At 55.3% G+C, this 15,641-nt stretch overlaps 1 protein-coding gene across 1 annotated transcript in view; it reads left to right on the forward strand.

Annotated features, from left to right (window-relative positions):
• The window catches only part of MYH9 (myosin heavy chain 9), a 92,422-nt gene that overhangs the window by 60,413 nt on the left and 16,368 nt on the right, over positions 1-15,641 (forward strand). The window contains exons 10-20 of the mRNA XM_012787035.2: positions 72-167; positions 1,075-1,193; positions 2,523-2,675; positions 3,633-3,806; positions 5,198-5,371; positions 8,098-8,212; positions 10,633-10,826; positions 11,204-11,325; positions 12,135-12,204; positions 14,258-14,418; positions 15,323-15,431. Coding sequence (XP_012642489.2) covers positions 72-167; positions 1,075-1,193; positions 2,523-2,675; positions 3,633-3,806; positions 5,198-5,371; positions 8,098-8,212; positions 10,633-10,826; positions 11,204-11,325; positions 12,135-12,204; positions 14,258-14,418; positions 15,323-15,431 — 1,487 coding nt within the window. The remainder of the gene's footprint in view (positions 1-71; positions 168-1,074; positions 1,194-2,522; positions 2,676-3,632; positions 3,807-5,197; positions 5,372-8,097; positions 8,213-10,632; positions 10,827-11,203; positions 11,326-12,134; positions 12,205-14,257; positions 14,419-15,322; positions 15,432-15,641) is intronic.

The raw sequence follows: 15,641 nt of genomic DNA on the forward strand, positions 1-15,641 counted from the left end.
GGTGCCACCCCCACTCAGGGGGCTTACCCAGCCCATGTCTGCTTCTGAGTGGCTTTGATTGCACCCCAAAGGCATGCTGCGGGTCATCTCAGGGGTCCTTCAGCTCGGCAACATCGTCTTCAAGAAGGAGCGGAATACCGACCAAGCATCCATGCCTGACAACACAGGTACACCCACGGGCCTCTCACGGGAAATACAGGGACAGGTGCCTAGACGTGGATTTGCTTAGGAGAGAAAGTCTTGCAGAAATTACAGATACTCTTCTCTTTTTAATGTCAGGTGTGTTTATAGCTGTATATCATTGGGCATTTTTTGTGCAGATGTAAAATACACATAGACATGACTTGCTTTTTCTCACCACGTACGTATCAGTGTGAGTTAGAAAAACTCGTGGTCACGTACATCAGGACTCCCTCTTTTGTTCCAAGACCAAACCGTTAGTTAGGATTATGATGTGATGTTCTTACTGCATCTGACTCAGCCACTACTATTTCCTTGAGTCACTGCAGATGACCCCATTTAAGTTATTTAGTCTCCCTCTCCTTTTTTTTTTTATAATAACATGGAAAGATTTCATCAAAGTTATTCAGTCCTAACATGCCCTCCTTAGGATGTCTAAAGGATTTAACACATGCGCGTATGGATTGTAAAGGACACTCCTGCGGGACCGTGTGCTGTTCTGTCCCGCAGCACTGGGCAGGCCCGCCGCCTCCCAGTCCTGTTTTTGGGTAGGGTCCCAGTGTGCACTGTGAAGTATGTGGTGGAGCGTGCACAGTGGAAGCTGTGCTGGGGCCTCCGGTTAGGACGTGTCCCTCCCTGCACGTCCCTCCTTTGGGCCTGGTGGAGGTGAAGGCTGCTGTGCCCCCCGGCCCACACATGGCCACGGAGTCTGAGGGGGAACTGGGAGTTCATGGCCCTGCTCAAGAAGGGCCAGGGCTCAGTTGTCCTGGTAGTGACTGCTCAGTCACCACCACGGCCTTCTTCCACCTGCTCCCAGGGTGGGCACAGGGACTCATTCCCTTGGGTCTAATGAAAACTTGTTGCCCCTCCCTTCTTTCCTCTGAAAAATATTAGCTGCCCAAAAGGTGTCCCATCTCTTGGGTATCAACGTGACTGATTTCACCAGAGGCATCCTCACCCCACGCATCAAGGTGGGACGGGATTACGTTCAGAAGGCACAGACTAAAGAGCAGGTATGTCCCCTGTGTCCTCTGTGGCTGGGAAGCGGCTGCCTCCTCGGCGAGTGTCCCACAGTGGCATAGTTCAAATCCTCAAGCCTAGGAAGTGCCGTCTAGGCAGCATCTGCCGCTTTACCTGGAGACAGTACTTAGGCTCATTGGCCGTCGAGGATGGAGGCACATCCTGTCTGGTATAAAGTGAGAACTTGATGTCTCTGTAGCCCAACTCCTTCTGGTGCCGGGGTGGTGGCACCCGTCGTCCTCCAGCCCGTGCCAGCGGCTATTTCTCCACCACCTGCTGTCTGGCTGCATGTGGTGAGAGATGAGCAGGAGTCTTGGCTCAGTTGTGCCGGACGCATGTGCCTGCCTTCCCCAGGAGCTGAGGGCGCTCCCGGTACAGACCGCCGTCCCCCCTGCTGGGATTTCTCGTCTTTGCCATGGTGCTGGTCGTGGGGTTTTTAAGGTGCCAGTCCCATTTCTTAAAAATTCTTCGAAGTTCATGTTGGTTAATCCTTTGTCCCAAGGGTGTACCACCCACTGTCCCCCACGCTGGGTGGCTGACAGCCTGAGTGTGCTTCTGTGCAGAGCCAGTGCTGAGAGACAGGAACATTGTTTTCAGAAGACAGTGTGCATAATTATTGCCAACTGTTCGTTTCCCTAATAATTAAGGAAGAACCTTTAATTTTTCATTATAAAAAGTAATGCTACATGAACTGTTAAGGAAATACAGAACAGTCAAGAGAAATAAAAAAGTTGCCATAATCCTAACCAGGGATGATTATTTTCTGCGAGGCTTTTTTTTTTTTTAATTTAGTTGTCACTGTGCCTTTTTATCGTGGAGCTTTTCAAACATAAAAAGCAGAGTAGAGAGTGGCGTACAGAGCTCTGTGTGTCCTTACCATGTAGGCAGCGTCAACAGTTACTAACTCATGGCCAGTCTTGGTTCGTCCTTGATCTTACCTTCCCTCTTTCCCCAGTTGCATTATTTTGAAGCAAATCCTGGGCATCTTTTTTTTCTTTTTCCTTTTTTATAGCTTCCTATCTGAGCATTGGGCATCTTATTGCTTCTATAAATAGTTTAACATGTTCCCGTCTTATTTTAAAAGGTTTTTGCAAATTTCTAAGTTTGTCGTGCCCATGTTTTTGGATATTTAGGCTGATCCAACTTTTCTTTATTATACGTAACACTGCAGTGAATATATTTGTGCATGAAGTGCTTCCCTCCACCCATATTTAGGGCTGTTTCTTTGGGGGAGGGCCCCAAAAGTGAAATTATAAGGGCAAAGGGCATGAGGGTTTTAAGACTCCTTGTGCCTGATGCTCGGTTCCCCTGCGTGTCCCCAGGCTGACTTTGCCATCGAGGCCTTGGCCAAGGCCACGTACGAGCGCATGTTCCGCTGGCTGGTGCTGCGCATCAACAAAGCCCTGGACAAGACCAAGAGACAGGGCGCCTCGTTCATCGGGATCCTGGACATCGCTGGCTTCGAGATCTTCGATGTGAGCTTCACCTCTGTAACCCACCTTGCCACCTCCCTGGCTCTTGGCCGCCTTCTCCTTGGCTAGGAATCCTCTTTCCCGTGGTCCCGCAGCGGTTGGCGTTGCCATCTCCTTTGCGTGGAGACATGGGTTGGGTGTATTGAAAGAGACTTCTCGTTTTCAGCCAGAAACGCTGGAGAGAATGGGACCTTTTAGATCATGTTCTTGGAGGCTTCATGGGCAGGTCTTCCTATCCACTCTTCCAGTGGATACTTATCGAGTTTTGGTACAAGACATTGTCCCTGCCCATAAAGACTCTGAGGTCTAGTAGGAAACACTGGTAATTGCAGTAGATTAGAGGTTCCTAACCTGGGGTCCATGGTAGGTTTCAGAGGAGCCATGAACTAAGATGGAGGAAAAATTACATCTTGATTTTTCACTAACCTTTCATCGAAATCATGCATCTTTTTCAATTGCGAATTGGGCAAACTACGCACCACAATTTTATTCGCAGTGCTTGTAATCTGTCACCTACGGAAGTCAGATATTTTCATGTCACATTCCAGTTGTTGGGGAGATCTGGCAGTATCATCTACATTCATCTCTGCCTCACAACTGTGGAAGTTTTTGTTAACAAAACTCGTTCTTATTAATAAGGAAGCACAAAACATTTCCTCTGTTACGATATTTTGGTAATTATGTTTCAACGTGACTTCCTTCCTTTGTAATATCTTTGATGCATCTTAAAGCATTATCCCGAAAAGGCTTTACCAGCCTGTTAGAGAGGCCCGTGGCCCTAGAAAGCAAAGGACACCCCCTGCCGGGTGTGGTAAGGCAGGCCCAGAGCTGTCCGGCTCTAGAGGCAGCAGACTGAGGCGCCCAGGGAGTCCCTCCCTCCCTGCCCTACCCTCCTTCTCAAGGGGCTCGTGCCTCCTAGTAGAGGGCTGGCGTCCCCTGACATTATCTCCCTTCCTGCAGCTGAACTCCTTCGAGCAGCTGTGCATCAACTACACCAACGAGAAGCTGCAGCAGCTCTTCAACCACACCATGTTCATCCTGGAGCAGGAGGAGTACCAGCGCGAGGGCATCGAGTGGAACTTCATCGACTTCGGGCTGGACCTGCAGCCCTGCATCGACCTCATCGAGAAGCCAGTAAGAGCCGACTTGCTCTGGCCGCACGTCTGCCTCTGGCCCGTCCCTCGGGCACCTGCTCCTCCCCTGCTGCTCTGTGCTGGTGGTGTTGGTGTCTTGCTCCTCTTCCTGTCGGTGCCACCTGGAGGACTAAGCCTGCAGGTGTAGATCTGTGCCTGGAAGGCCTAGGTGCCTCCCTTAGAGGAGACGCTCTGGGGGCGGCTGCGGCCGAGCCCAGCCCAGCTCACCAGGTGGGGATGCGGCCGCGGCCCAAGCATCCTGTCTTCAGTCCCAGAGGACCACCCAGCGTCCACCTGAGGGGTGGGTTCAATAAGCATCTTCTACTTAAAGAAGCAGCTGCGCGTTTGCGTAGTCTGGTTCTATCCCCAGACACTTTCACTGTAGCTGGGGACTGTGCAGAGCCTGGGTGTTGAATGCTGTCCCGGGTGCACCTCCTGAGGCTTGGCCTGTCCCCCTCGGGACCAACACAGCACTGGAGCTTCTATCCCCAGCATTAGCCATTCGGGAAGCCTTTCCCCTTTCCCGAGCAGTTCACATTTGAAGCTCTGGCCAGGTAGACACTGGGCCACCTGTTTGTGCTTCAGGTTTGGGGGGCGTGTGCTCTGTAACAAAGCCTGAGCTGTTTCTTTTTCTGGGTTATCTCTTGACTTTGGTTAAAGGCACTGAACTCACGCTCTTCCTGGAGGCCTGGCCTGCCTGAGTGTATGCACAACAGAGTCACATAGGAACAGTAATTAGTCAGGCCCAGAACAAAGTTTGTTCAGTTTGCAACAATTCACTTTTGTGATGAGTTTTTTTTCTTTTATCAATTGAACTTTCCATTTAACAAGAACCCACCTGGTTTCAAGTTTTATCAGTCTCTCTGCAATCAATGCCTGAATCTGCTTTTGTGCCTTATAAATTCAGTGCACAGAAGGCTGCGGGGCCTCTGGGACTCTTTCTCTTCCTCACGGGGCTCCTCGTGAGCACTCTGCTTCATCGTTGGTTGCACAGACGCAGCATGTGGAGCGGCGTGTCTGGTGTCTGGTGGCAGGACGGGATATTGTTGGGGGCGGCCTCCTGGGCAGACCGTGGCACCTCTGGGGCAGACTGAGGCACACCCGGAGCCAGGCTCTCTGGGCGGGTCGATAGATCCGCACTTGCCATCCACCCCGAGGGGGTTCGCTGGCGAACGCACTAACACCGAAGAACCGCTGTGATGGCTGCTTGCGTAAAGATGTCTCAGCCACAGCCTAGATCCCAGAGGTTCCTTTTTAAACTAGAACTCTTGAATTGAGTGCTTTCTTCCTAGAGGGGAGAGCCGCCCACCCCTGTGGGGTTCTTACACACAGGCTTTGGCTTGCTGCACGAGTGGGGTGTGCTCACCTGCGCCAACACTATGCTTCTTCCAGGCAGGCCCCCCAGGCATCCTGGCCCTGCTGGACGAGGAGTGCTGGTTCCCCAAAGCCACCGACAAGAGCTTCGTGGAGAAGGTTGTGCAGGAGCAGGGCACCCACCCCAAGTTCCAGAAGCCCAAGCAGCTGAAGGACAAAGCCGATTTCTCCATCATCCACTATGCCGGCAGGGTGAGGAGAGCTCCCAGTAGGGAGCAGAGTTGCTCTCTCTGGGACCAGGAGCCAGCAGCTCCGGGGGTGGGGAGATGTGGCCCGAGCGTGGTCCTTGTCCAGCGACTCATCCAGTCACGTGGCTGGTGGCTGTAATCAGCATTCACACAGCCTACAAAGCACCTTCGCACAGTACATGTTAGAAGCATGCAGCACGCCACTCTTGTGTTCAGGCTGGTGGCTGTAATCAGCATTCACACAGCCTACAAAGCACCTTCGCACAGTACATGTTGTTAGAAGCGTGCAGCACGCCACTCTTGTGTTTAGGCTGGTGGCTGTAATCAGCATTCACACAGCCTACAAAGCACCTTCGCACAGTACATGTTGTTAGAAGCGTGCAGCACGCCACTCTTGTGTTTAGGCTGGTGGCTGTAATCAGCATTCACACAGCCTACAAAGCACCTTCGCACAGTACGTGTTAGAAGCGTGCGGCACGCCACTCCGGTGTTCAGGCTGGTGGCTGCAGTGCTGTCCTGGACCCCATCGGCCAGGCGTGGAGATTTGGCTAAAGGCACAGAGTTTTACTTAGAGCTCTGTCACTCGTGAGCTGTGTGACTTTGGGCCAGTTACTCACCTCTCTGAGCCTTGGTTCTCTCATCTGGAAAAGTAAAGTGACCACCCGCCATACAGGGCTACACGTATCCAGTGAGCTCAGGAAGCCCCGTGCTCGGCACAGGTCAGTGCTCTGGGCCTCTCAGCATCGCCACTGCGGACGTTGGGGGCCGGAGCGTTCCTGGGGGGCCTGTCCTGCGAGTGCTAGGATGTTTAGCAGCATCCCTGGCTTGACCCACCAGACTCAAGAGTCGGGAGCACCTTTCCTAGTTGTGACAGCCAAAAATGTCTCCAGACATTGCCAAACATGGGGGGGGCAGGGGATTCCACTGCCGTACGTGACAGCTGCCGTTGCCCAGGCTGCACAGCCCGCGGGTGGCAGACCTGCCCTCGGCACTTCCCGGGCAGACACCTTCCCGGTCCACGTGTTGTTGGGCTCAGGCCCAACTTACTACATAGAGGTCCGCGCTTAGACAAAAAGTTCTGTGTATTGGCCGGGCGAGGTGGCTCACACCTGTAATCCTAGCACTCTGGGAGGCTGAGGAGGGCAGATTGCTCGGGGTCAGGAGTTCGAAACCAGCCCATCTCTACTATAAATAGAAAGAAATTAATTGGCCAACTAACATATATAGAAAAAATTAGCCGTGCATGGTGGTGCATGCTGTAGTCTCAGCTACTCAGGAGGCTGAGGCAGGAGGATGGCTTGAGCCCAAGAGTTTGAGGTTGCTGTGAGCTAGGCTGACGCCACGGCACTCACTCTAGCCTGGGCAACAAAGTGAGACTCTGTCTCCAAAAAAAAAAATTCTGTGTGTTTGTGTGAAGTCCCTGACAGGTAATCGTGGCCCAGACACACAGTCAGACAGGGCTGCGCCATCTCCTCGTCAGTGACAGTCGGTGAGGAGCGCTGGGAGCTCGGCACCCTGTTCCCAAGCCGCTCGCGGCCCAGCCCCAGGCTTCAGCAAGCACCCCCACTGCCCGGCCTCGCACACTTAGCTTATCCGGTTCCCGAGGCTGTGAAAGCAACTCTCTTAAAACTATCCGTGAAAACAAATAATACAGCCAAAAAGATGTTTAGACAGTTGCCCCAGCAATGCTTCCCAGGCCTCATTTCCACTCCCCCTTTGAGAAGTGAGCGTGCTCATCAACGCAGACACTCACAGGAGGGCTTTTACTGTGGTCGCATTTATAGTGCTGAAAAGCGGGCACGCCCTGAAGCCCAGCAAATCAGCCGTGCTGTGTCCACGCTGGACCTGTGCTGCGGCAGCTGAAAGGACGAGGGTGCTGGCCGTGGGAGGGTGGCCAAGACGACCGTAGGGCAAGGGGAAGCAGCACCACGTCCTCATTCCCAACAGCAGCACGCATTTGCTAAGCACGGAAGGGGCCGGCAGACGAGTACCCGCAGAACAGTGGCTCCTCTGGGTGCAGTTGTGTTAGGAAGACGGAGGCCCAGGTGGCCTGCTGCTCTCTTTATGCTGTTCTGGGACCTTGTGCAGTGAAAATATAATGTTATGCCACTTGTTTTATTAAGATTATATTTCCAAAAAGATAAAATTAGTATGTGCTTATTAGAGAAAACGTGGGCATTCAGAGCTGGGTGTGGTGGCGCACGCCTGTATTTCTGGCTACTCAGGAGGCTGCCGTGGGAGGATCGCTGGAGCCCAGGAGTTTAAGTCCAGCCTGGGCAGCCTGGCAAGACCCCATCTTAAGAAAAGAAAGAAAATGTAGACATTCTAAAATGACAAATAGAAAGTAAAAATTACTTGTCTTTGACTAAAAAGAACTATTTATTAACACTTTATTGTATGTCCTTCCAGGATCATTTTCTTTGTTCATATTACTTAAAAAAAAAAGTTAAAGACATTCTATTTTCTTTCTTAGCTAACCCCCCGCCCCCCCCTTGAGTGTTTGCGATGTTTTTAATTTTTCGCTCTCACACGCAGTGCCACCACGAGTCTTATAGATGCCGCATTGCTGCCATCACTCATGGTTTCCTCCTGGAGGAGGTGACGCTGGGTCAGAGGGCGTTCACGTTTTCTAACTTTCCCGCTCATGGTCGGCTTGCCCTCCTCCGGAGAGGTCGTGAGCGCTTGTGCCCTCAGAGCAGCTCGTGATGTGGGGCTCTCTGACTCTCCCAGGTGGACTACAAGGCCGATGAGTGGCTGATGAAGAACATGGACCCCCTGAACGACAACATCGCCACGCTGCTCCACCAGTCCTCCGACAAGTTCGTCTCGGAGCTGTGGAAGGACGGTACGCCCTTTGCACCCCACCCCGCCTCCTCGAGGCCGCGGCCGGGCGCCCTCCCGCCTTCGCAGCGGGCTGAGCTGCAAAGCAAGGGGGAGCATCCCCCTCTGGCTCGAGCCAGGTGGATCCTGTCCTCCGTAGCTCCCATGACAGAGGTCTCCTTGAACCGCAAGGGGGAGGCGGCCCTTGAGCACGCAGCGTAGCCGTTTCCTCCCGGGGCAGGGTGCTGCTCCAGGCGTGCCGGCCGCACACAGCCGGGTGCTTTCCACGTATGGGAATCACGAGGTGGCCCAAAGCCTGGCCTCGTAGGTTTCCAGCCCCTGCCCCTGTTGCCTTTCCACCTCTCCTCCTTGGTAGGCCGGTTGCTTTGGAGTTGTTCTTTTTAATTCTTTCTGTTGGTTTCTCCCTTTCCTCTGCCTGGGTTTTGCTTTGACCTCTCTGTTGCAGAGCTGCAGAGCACTCAGAGAGCCTATTTCTATCAGCGCTTTCCCATTCTCCACCTAGAACCAGGTGACTGGCCGCCGACCGGTGTCTCTTGTGTGTGGTGCATCGAAGCTGTGCAAGCAGCGCTTCTGCGAGTTTTCCCTCTGCCCTTGGCTCTTCCTGCCTGCCTGCGCCCCTGGGCTGCCCCTGGGCTGCTGGGCGCCCTCACCCACCACGCCCACCACAGGCCTCTGGTAGAAAACCAGACAAGCGCAAGCGAGGGGCTGTGTGTGGATATTTGAGAACTTCGCGTTATAATCTTAAAACAAAAAAGAGTTGTTTAGGCCAGGCACAGTGGTTCACGCCTGTAATCCTAGCCCTCTGGGATGCCCAGGCCGGAGGATTGCTCAAGGTCAGGAGTTCAAGACCAGCCTGAGCAAGAGCGAGACCCCGTCTCTACTAAAAATACAAAGAAATTAGCCGGACAACTAAAAATATATAGAAAAAATTAGCTGGGCATGGTGGTGCATGCCTGTAGTCCTAGCTACTCGGGAGGCTGAGGCAGGAGGATTGCTTGAGCCCAGGAGTTTGAGGTTGCTGTGAGCTAGGCTGACGCCACGGCACTCTAGCCCGAGCAACAGAGTGAGACTCTGTCTCAAAAAAAAAAAAGATTGTTTAAAAATTCACAACATCCTTAGAGCTCCCCCGTCAAAGGCAGCGTCTCTCTGCTTGAATGGCTGCATGTGTCTTGGCGTGAAGTCCAGGCCTGTGCACGCTGCCCTGTGTCTGCAGCTGGGGCTGAAACGGTGTTTGTGTGTTCACCCGGCACTCGCTCAGCACGGGCCTGCGCCACCTGGGCCAGACACTGGGGGGCGGGGGGGGGGCAGGACACACTCCTGGTAAAAGGACCAGTTATTGTGGGGCCACACTGTCCTCTGGACAACCCAAGTGGCTTTCACAAGTCACCACCTCCAGGTGGCTTCAGTCATCAGGAATGTTGGCCCTGTGCTGGGTGCGTAGGTCAAAGATGCCTCCTGTTTTGGTTGGTGGGTTGTAGATTCCATCCTCACTCCTGGCTTCTGTCTTGAGCAAGTGTCCTTTTTGCTGTCCTCAAGTAAATCAGTAGAGATCTTGCCACAAAGGAACAGCAAACGGGCTTTGTCACAGAATTCTTAACTTCCACATCCGATAAGAGAAGGCTTCAAGTTTGACGTTAGCTCTTGCTTCAAACTGCTCTCAAGTCGCTGGCCACGCTGGTTTGGTTTGTTTGTTCGCTTGCTTTTGTTTCCCACCTCAGAGGATGAAGTTTCCTTCCTCTGAGGGTTGCTTTAGATGATAAAGTCCTGTGAGCCAGGAATCAAAGTGAATGGAGGACCGTGAAGAGATCCTTAAACTCTGGAACACTATGGTCAATACCTGTGCTGCTGCTCTGGGTCCCTGGCGTGGAGGCCGCTGCGTAAACAGAGGGACTCCCGTGGGGTCCTGCGGGCGGTGGCAGGGTGGCCTTAGAGCACCTGCCTCCTGCCTCCTGGCCCCGTGCTCGTGGGTAAGGGTCAAGGCAAATGTGAATTCAAGATACTGATTTTCTTTTCAACTGGGACCATAAACTGCAGAATTCTATAACAGACAGGCTCTAGCCTCTCCTCAGAGCCGGGCTAGTGGAGTTCTCACTATGCCAAATCACATTACTGACCTTGTTGCGTCTCTTTGGGAATAGGAGCTCCAGAGCAGGTGAAGGCAGGTGACAGGAAGATGAGGTAGCCTTGGAGGACGTGCTACTCCCTTAGAGTCATGGCCAAGTGCCCTAACCGCCCCTCCTTGGCTTCCTGCCCAACCTTTGGGGTCGATCTTAGCACCCTGTGTAGGTTCCGAGCAGAAGGCACCCTGCTGTTCATTCCGTCTCCTGCCCTCTTCTGTCCTGACGTCTGTCTGCCTCCCGCCTGCCCACTCCGCCCAGCGGGCACTGCGGGGCACTCACGCGCTCTCCTGTGTGGCCTCCACAGTGGACCGCATCATCGGCCTGGACCAGGTGGCCGGCATGTCCGAGACGGCGCTGCCCGGGGCCTTCAAGACGCGCAAGGGCATGTTCCGCACCGTGGGGCAGCTCTACAAGGAGCAGCTGGCCAAGCTGATGGCCACGCTGAGGAACACCAACCCCAACTTCGTCCGCTGCATCATCCCCAACCACGAGAAGAAGGTGCGGCCGCGTGGCGGGCTGCAGGGGCAGGGCACAGCTGTGCGGGCCTCAGTCTCTGTGCCCCCAGCAGAAGCGATCCCAACCCCCAAGGCGCGCATAGAGCCCGCAGTCAGCCGCAGCGGAGCCCCTCTGCAGGGCGGCTCTGCGGTTGGCTTAGGCGATGAGCTGCGTTTGTAGCCCGTGTTTCCCGTTGGTTATGCTGTGTCGTTGTAGCCGCTGTCAGACCTGGGTGCTTGACTGGGCTGTCACAACTCGTGGGCTGCAGTGACTCCCTCCCCTGGGCCCTTGCCTGTGGGGCTCATAGGGGCCCGACCGACTCTTCCCCATCGGTCCCTAAGTACAGAGGTAGGACCCGGGGCACGTGTTTTCTTCTGCAGGCCGGCAAACTGGACCCGCATCTCGTGCTGGACCAGCTGCGCTGCAACGGCGTGCTCGAGGGCATCCGCATCTGCCGCCAGGGCTTCCCCAACAGGGTGGTCTTCCAGGAGTTCCGGCAGAGGTAAGCGGGGCCTGCACCCACCCCGCCAGGCCCGGCTGCACACGGACTGCGTCCAGAGGCGGGCTGCTCCCCGGGAGGGACCTCGGCCAGGGAACCGTTCCACCTGACACGCAGAGCTAAGGGCGGCCGGCTCCTCACATGCTCCTCTGTGTTCCGCTCTGTGTGAGCGAGACTTCTTTGTGTTGTTACCAAGATGAAAGTCATCGTGTTAACTTTCACTCCTGGTGACTGCGAGGGCCTGCTGCTCTTTCTGCACTTAGAGGAGCTGTGAAAAGAAATTTTAAAAGACTCAGCCAGAGACTTGGGTATTAAGGGAACTTCATGGAAATGGAAGTCATACAGCACGGCAGCATCTTGCTGTGTGTGCAAAGACAGGGATGCTGTCCTGTTTCTCCAAGGACTGTGTTTAGCGTCGGTTGCTGCTGTGACACAGCCCTTTATTTCTAGGGCCGTCCCTGTTTCTTAGCAGCTCCCTGCAGCGTCCCGGGGAAGCTATGAGCTTGGCCGTCCTCAGGTTACAGACGAGGGCGATTAGCAATTAGTAGGCCCAACCTAAAACTCACCCGTGTGTGATTGCAGCCATCTGCCATGACTTTCTATTCACTTTCTGGAAAATACCAACCCTCACATGTGTCATTCAGCCTAAGAAAATTGCAGGGTGGGATTTGCCAAATGTCTTCTTTCCTTAGGAAATTTTGTGAAAAGAATTCTTCTATGCCACAGGGATGACCCTTATTGCTCATGTATATTCTAGGCCACTCAGAATTGAAGCAATGGGTAAATGAGCAGGCTTCTCTTTCCTTCCTCAGATACGAGATCCTGACGCCAAATTCCATCCCTAAGGGCTTCATGGACGGGAAGCAGGCGTGTGTGCTCATGGTGAGTTGAGCTGCGTCCCCCCTCTCTGGATGGGTGGCCCTTTGGCTGGTGAGCACCACATGGCCAGAGCCTGTCCTCCTGGACGGGCCCCTTCGGTCATGCCCAGGTGTGTCGCCCCTTCTGACGGTCTCGTTCTGACTCTGCCGGGCACCCTGGGCGCAGCCCTCGGGAAGGCACGGGTGGTGCTTGGCGCCAGGGCAGTGAGGAGGAGGAGAGAACCGCGGCAGTGGCCGGGCTCTGATGTGGGCTGGCCTCTTCTGTCTGGAAACATTTTCCTGCTTTCTGGCTCACATGTCCTCAGGTCTTCATGCTCAGTGAGGCGGGCAGGGTGGCTCACACCAGGGCAGCAGGCCCAGAGCACTCGACCCGCCCAGAGCCGCTGGAGTCTGCTTCTGGGTGTTTCGTCCCTCCCTTGCTTCCCCGCGGCCGCCGCGCAGTGCTGGACGTGCCCCACACTCTTGAGTCCGGTGCACGGTGAAGGCCCGGCAGTGGCTCGGGGCCCAGTCGGGCTGGATCCCACCCTCGTCCTTTCCCGCTTTCCAGGCGTGCTGTTGTTGCTGGCATGTCTCTGCCTTTTCTTGCGGTTTACTTTGCAAGCATCAGAGAGGACAGGCTAGAGGGGTGGGGAATTAATTGAGGGGAGGAAAAGAGCAAAGAGAAGGAAAAAATTCATCACCTGTTATGTGCAAAGCCTGCGACAGTGAGGTTGGGGACGGGAGAAAGGAGGGAGAGGAGAGAGCTGGCTGCCGCGGGGGCCGCAGCTGTGGGAAGGAAGGTGGGGGAGTGCCTGCAGCTGAGCCCAGGGCCGCCCTCCCCGCAGAGCTGTGGCTAGCTGCGGGCCAGGTGAGCTGCGTGTCCTGCAGGTGACCCTCTCAGGCCTGGTTATGAGCGAGGGGTGGGGAGCGGGGATGCCGTGTGCCTCCGCCTCCCCTGGTCTTCTGTCCTGCTGGGGTCTCTCCCAGGACCCCCAGGGCCATTCTCAGGCACCGAGAGTCCCTCAGATCCCACTTACCGTGCTCATGGCACTGCCGTTTGGAGCTGGTTCCGGATCCCTTCCCTCTGGGGCAGGGGGACAGACAGACACACAGGCCCTTGCTGTGGGCTGACGAGGGAGCCTCGCTGGCACTGGCATTGCTCAGGAGTAATGACGACTCTGAAACGTGCTCAGCGCCAGCGTGCACTTGACCCTGCGCCACGCACTTTCTGTGCATTCTCTTATTTAATTCCCACAACTCTACTGTGAAGGAGGCACCATTATTAGCTTTATTTGCTAGCTTTTTTTTGTTTTGTTTTTTTTTTTTTTGAGACAGAGTCTCGCTTGTTGCCCAGGCTAGAGTGAGTGCCATGGCATCAGCCTAGCTCACAGCAACCTCAAACTCTTGGGCGCAAGCGATCCTCCTGCCTCAGCCTCCCGAGTAGCTGGGACTACAGGCATGCGCCACCATGCCCGGCTAATTTTTTATATACGTATCAGTTGGCCAATTAATTTATTTCTATTTATAGTAGAGACGGGGTCTCGCTCTTGCTCAGGCTGGTTTTGAACTCCTGACCTTGAGCAATCCGCCCGCCTCGGCCTCCCAGAGAGCTAGGATTACAGGCGTGAGCCACCGCGCCCGGCCTAGCTTTTTTTTTAAATTAAAGAAAACATTATTCCCATTTTATAGCCAAGGGAATGTGGCCTCATGGAGATTAAGGCCCAGGGTCACCTCACTAGTATTTGATCCTCAGCCCAATCTGGAGCACGTGACAGTCCCTGTCTCTAGTTGTGGAGCGTGATTCCAGTATGCAAAGGTGGGAAGTAGAAGGAAGAGAGACGTTTAAGTTCCCTTTAACCCTGAGGTTCCATGTCTCTCTGCAAGTGTGACTGGGCCCTGCCTTTTTCTGGGGCCTGTGCTTCTTCTCCGTGTACCCGAGCCCCACTTCCCCTGGCACCGGGCAAGAGGAGCAGCAGCCGGCCGAGGGCCTCCTGGGACGTGCCACTGTCCCTCGGCCCCTTGGCCCTGCTAGGGCTCCGCAGTGGCTCTCAGTAACCAGCCTGCTTTCTTCCATCCAGATCAAAGCCCTGGAGCTCGACAGCAACCTGTACCGCATCGGCCAGAGCAAAGTCTTCTTCCGGGCCGGCGTGCTAGCCCACCTGGAGGAGGAGCGGGACCTGAAGATTACTGACGTCATCATAGGGTTCCAGGCCTGCTGCAGGGGCTACCTGGCCAGGAAGTGAGTCTCAGGACACCCCCTGGCCCCACACACCTGGCCCTGCCGAGCCCTCCTGCTGCTGAAGAGCACTTAGCCAGTGGGTCTAGGGCACCTGGTGCCAGGCCTGTGGGGAGGCCCATGCAGCTCTTCCTGTACCCTCTGCTCCTAGATTTCTGCCTCCAAGGAGGAAAGTCAGGATCTCTGAGATTTAGAGTGACCAGTGGCAAGGTGATCTGTGCTTGGATTTGCCAATCCAAAGGCTCCTGCTCACCTGTACTGTTCACTGTTTCCCTGTGGGGACAACACCCAGGACCTGCCTGCCCCTAAGAACCCTGGGCTCCAGGGCAGGAGGCCGTCCTTGAGTCTGGAGTGGCCCCTGTGGGGGTAAGGGCTTCCCAATGCAGGACAGCGAGTGTGGCAGTGGCACTCTGGCCTCTTGTGTGATGCTCTGGGACACTTGTCCCAGTGTGAGCCCTGGGAGATGGAGCACACAGCCCACCTTTGCAGAGCACCAGCTCCTGCGTGCTCCCACCAGACCACCGCTCACATAGTGCACACGTGACGGGCAGCAGCTGATGTCAGAAGTCGTCACCCTGGGGCCACGTCAGCTTAGTGACCGGGGATCGGACTGAGTGGGTCTGTGGGTGGTTCACACGGGCCTTCACACGTGGGCTCCTCAGTGAAGGGCGTGGTCTGCTGACCCAGGCCCTTGTCACCCACTGCGAGGTCAGTGACTACAAGTCACACAGTTCGTTAGTGGGAGAGCCAGGACTCAACCCCAAGGCCAGCCTCCTCCCTACGTTTCTTTCTCAGGGTGCTCAGGCAGGGGCAGGTCTCCCAGAACAGGCTTGGGGGCAAAGTCAGGGCCGTCAGGGTGGGTTTGCCCTCGCCCCGCCTGGGGTGCTGACCGAGCCGTGACCCACAGGGCCTTTGCCAAGCGGCAGCAGCAGCTGACGGCCATGAAGGTCCTGCAGAGGAACTGCGCCGCCTACCTCAAGCTGCGCAACTGGCAGTGGTGGCGGCTCTTCACCAAGGTGGGTGTGTGGGGGCCCGCCCTCACCCCCAGGGCTCTGTGGCCACAGCAGCGTGCGCGCCCAAGCGGGCCTCGTGCTTTCCCCGTATGGCCTCGCCTGTGCCTGCCCCTCGCGGTCTAGAGGGGCTGTGGGCCGTGGCGTGCATCTGGTGTGGGTGGTCACGGCTTGCTGCTGGGCTGGGCCGGCCCAGAGAGCAGCTCCCGGGATGGA

The sequence above is a fragment of the Microcebus murinus genome, chromosome 10 (assembly GCF_040939455.1).
Source record: "Microcebus murinus isolate Inina chromosome 10, M.murinus_Inina_mat1.0, whole genome shotgun sequence".
In the NCBI taxonomy this organism is placed as follows: domain Eukaryota; kingdom Metazoa; phylum Chordata; class Mammalia; order Primates; family Cheirogaleidae; genus Microcebus; species Microcebus murinus.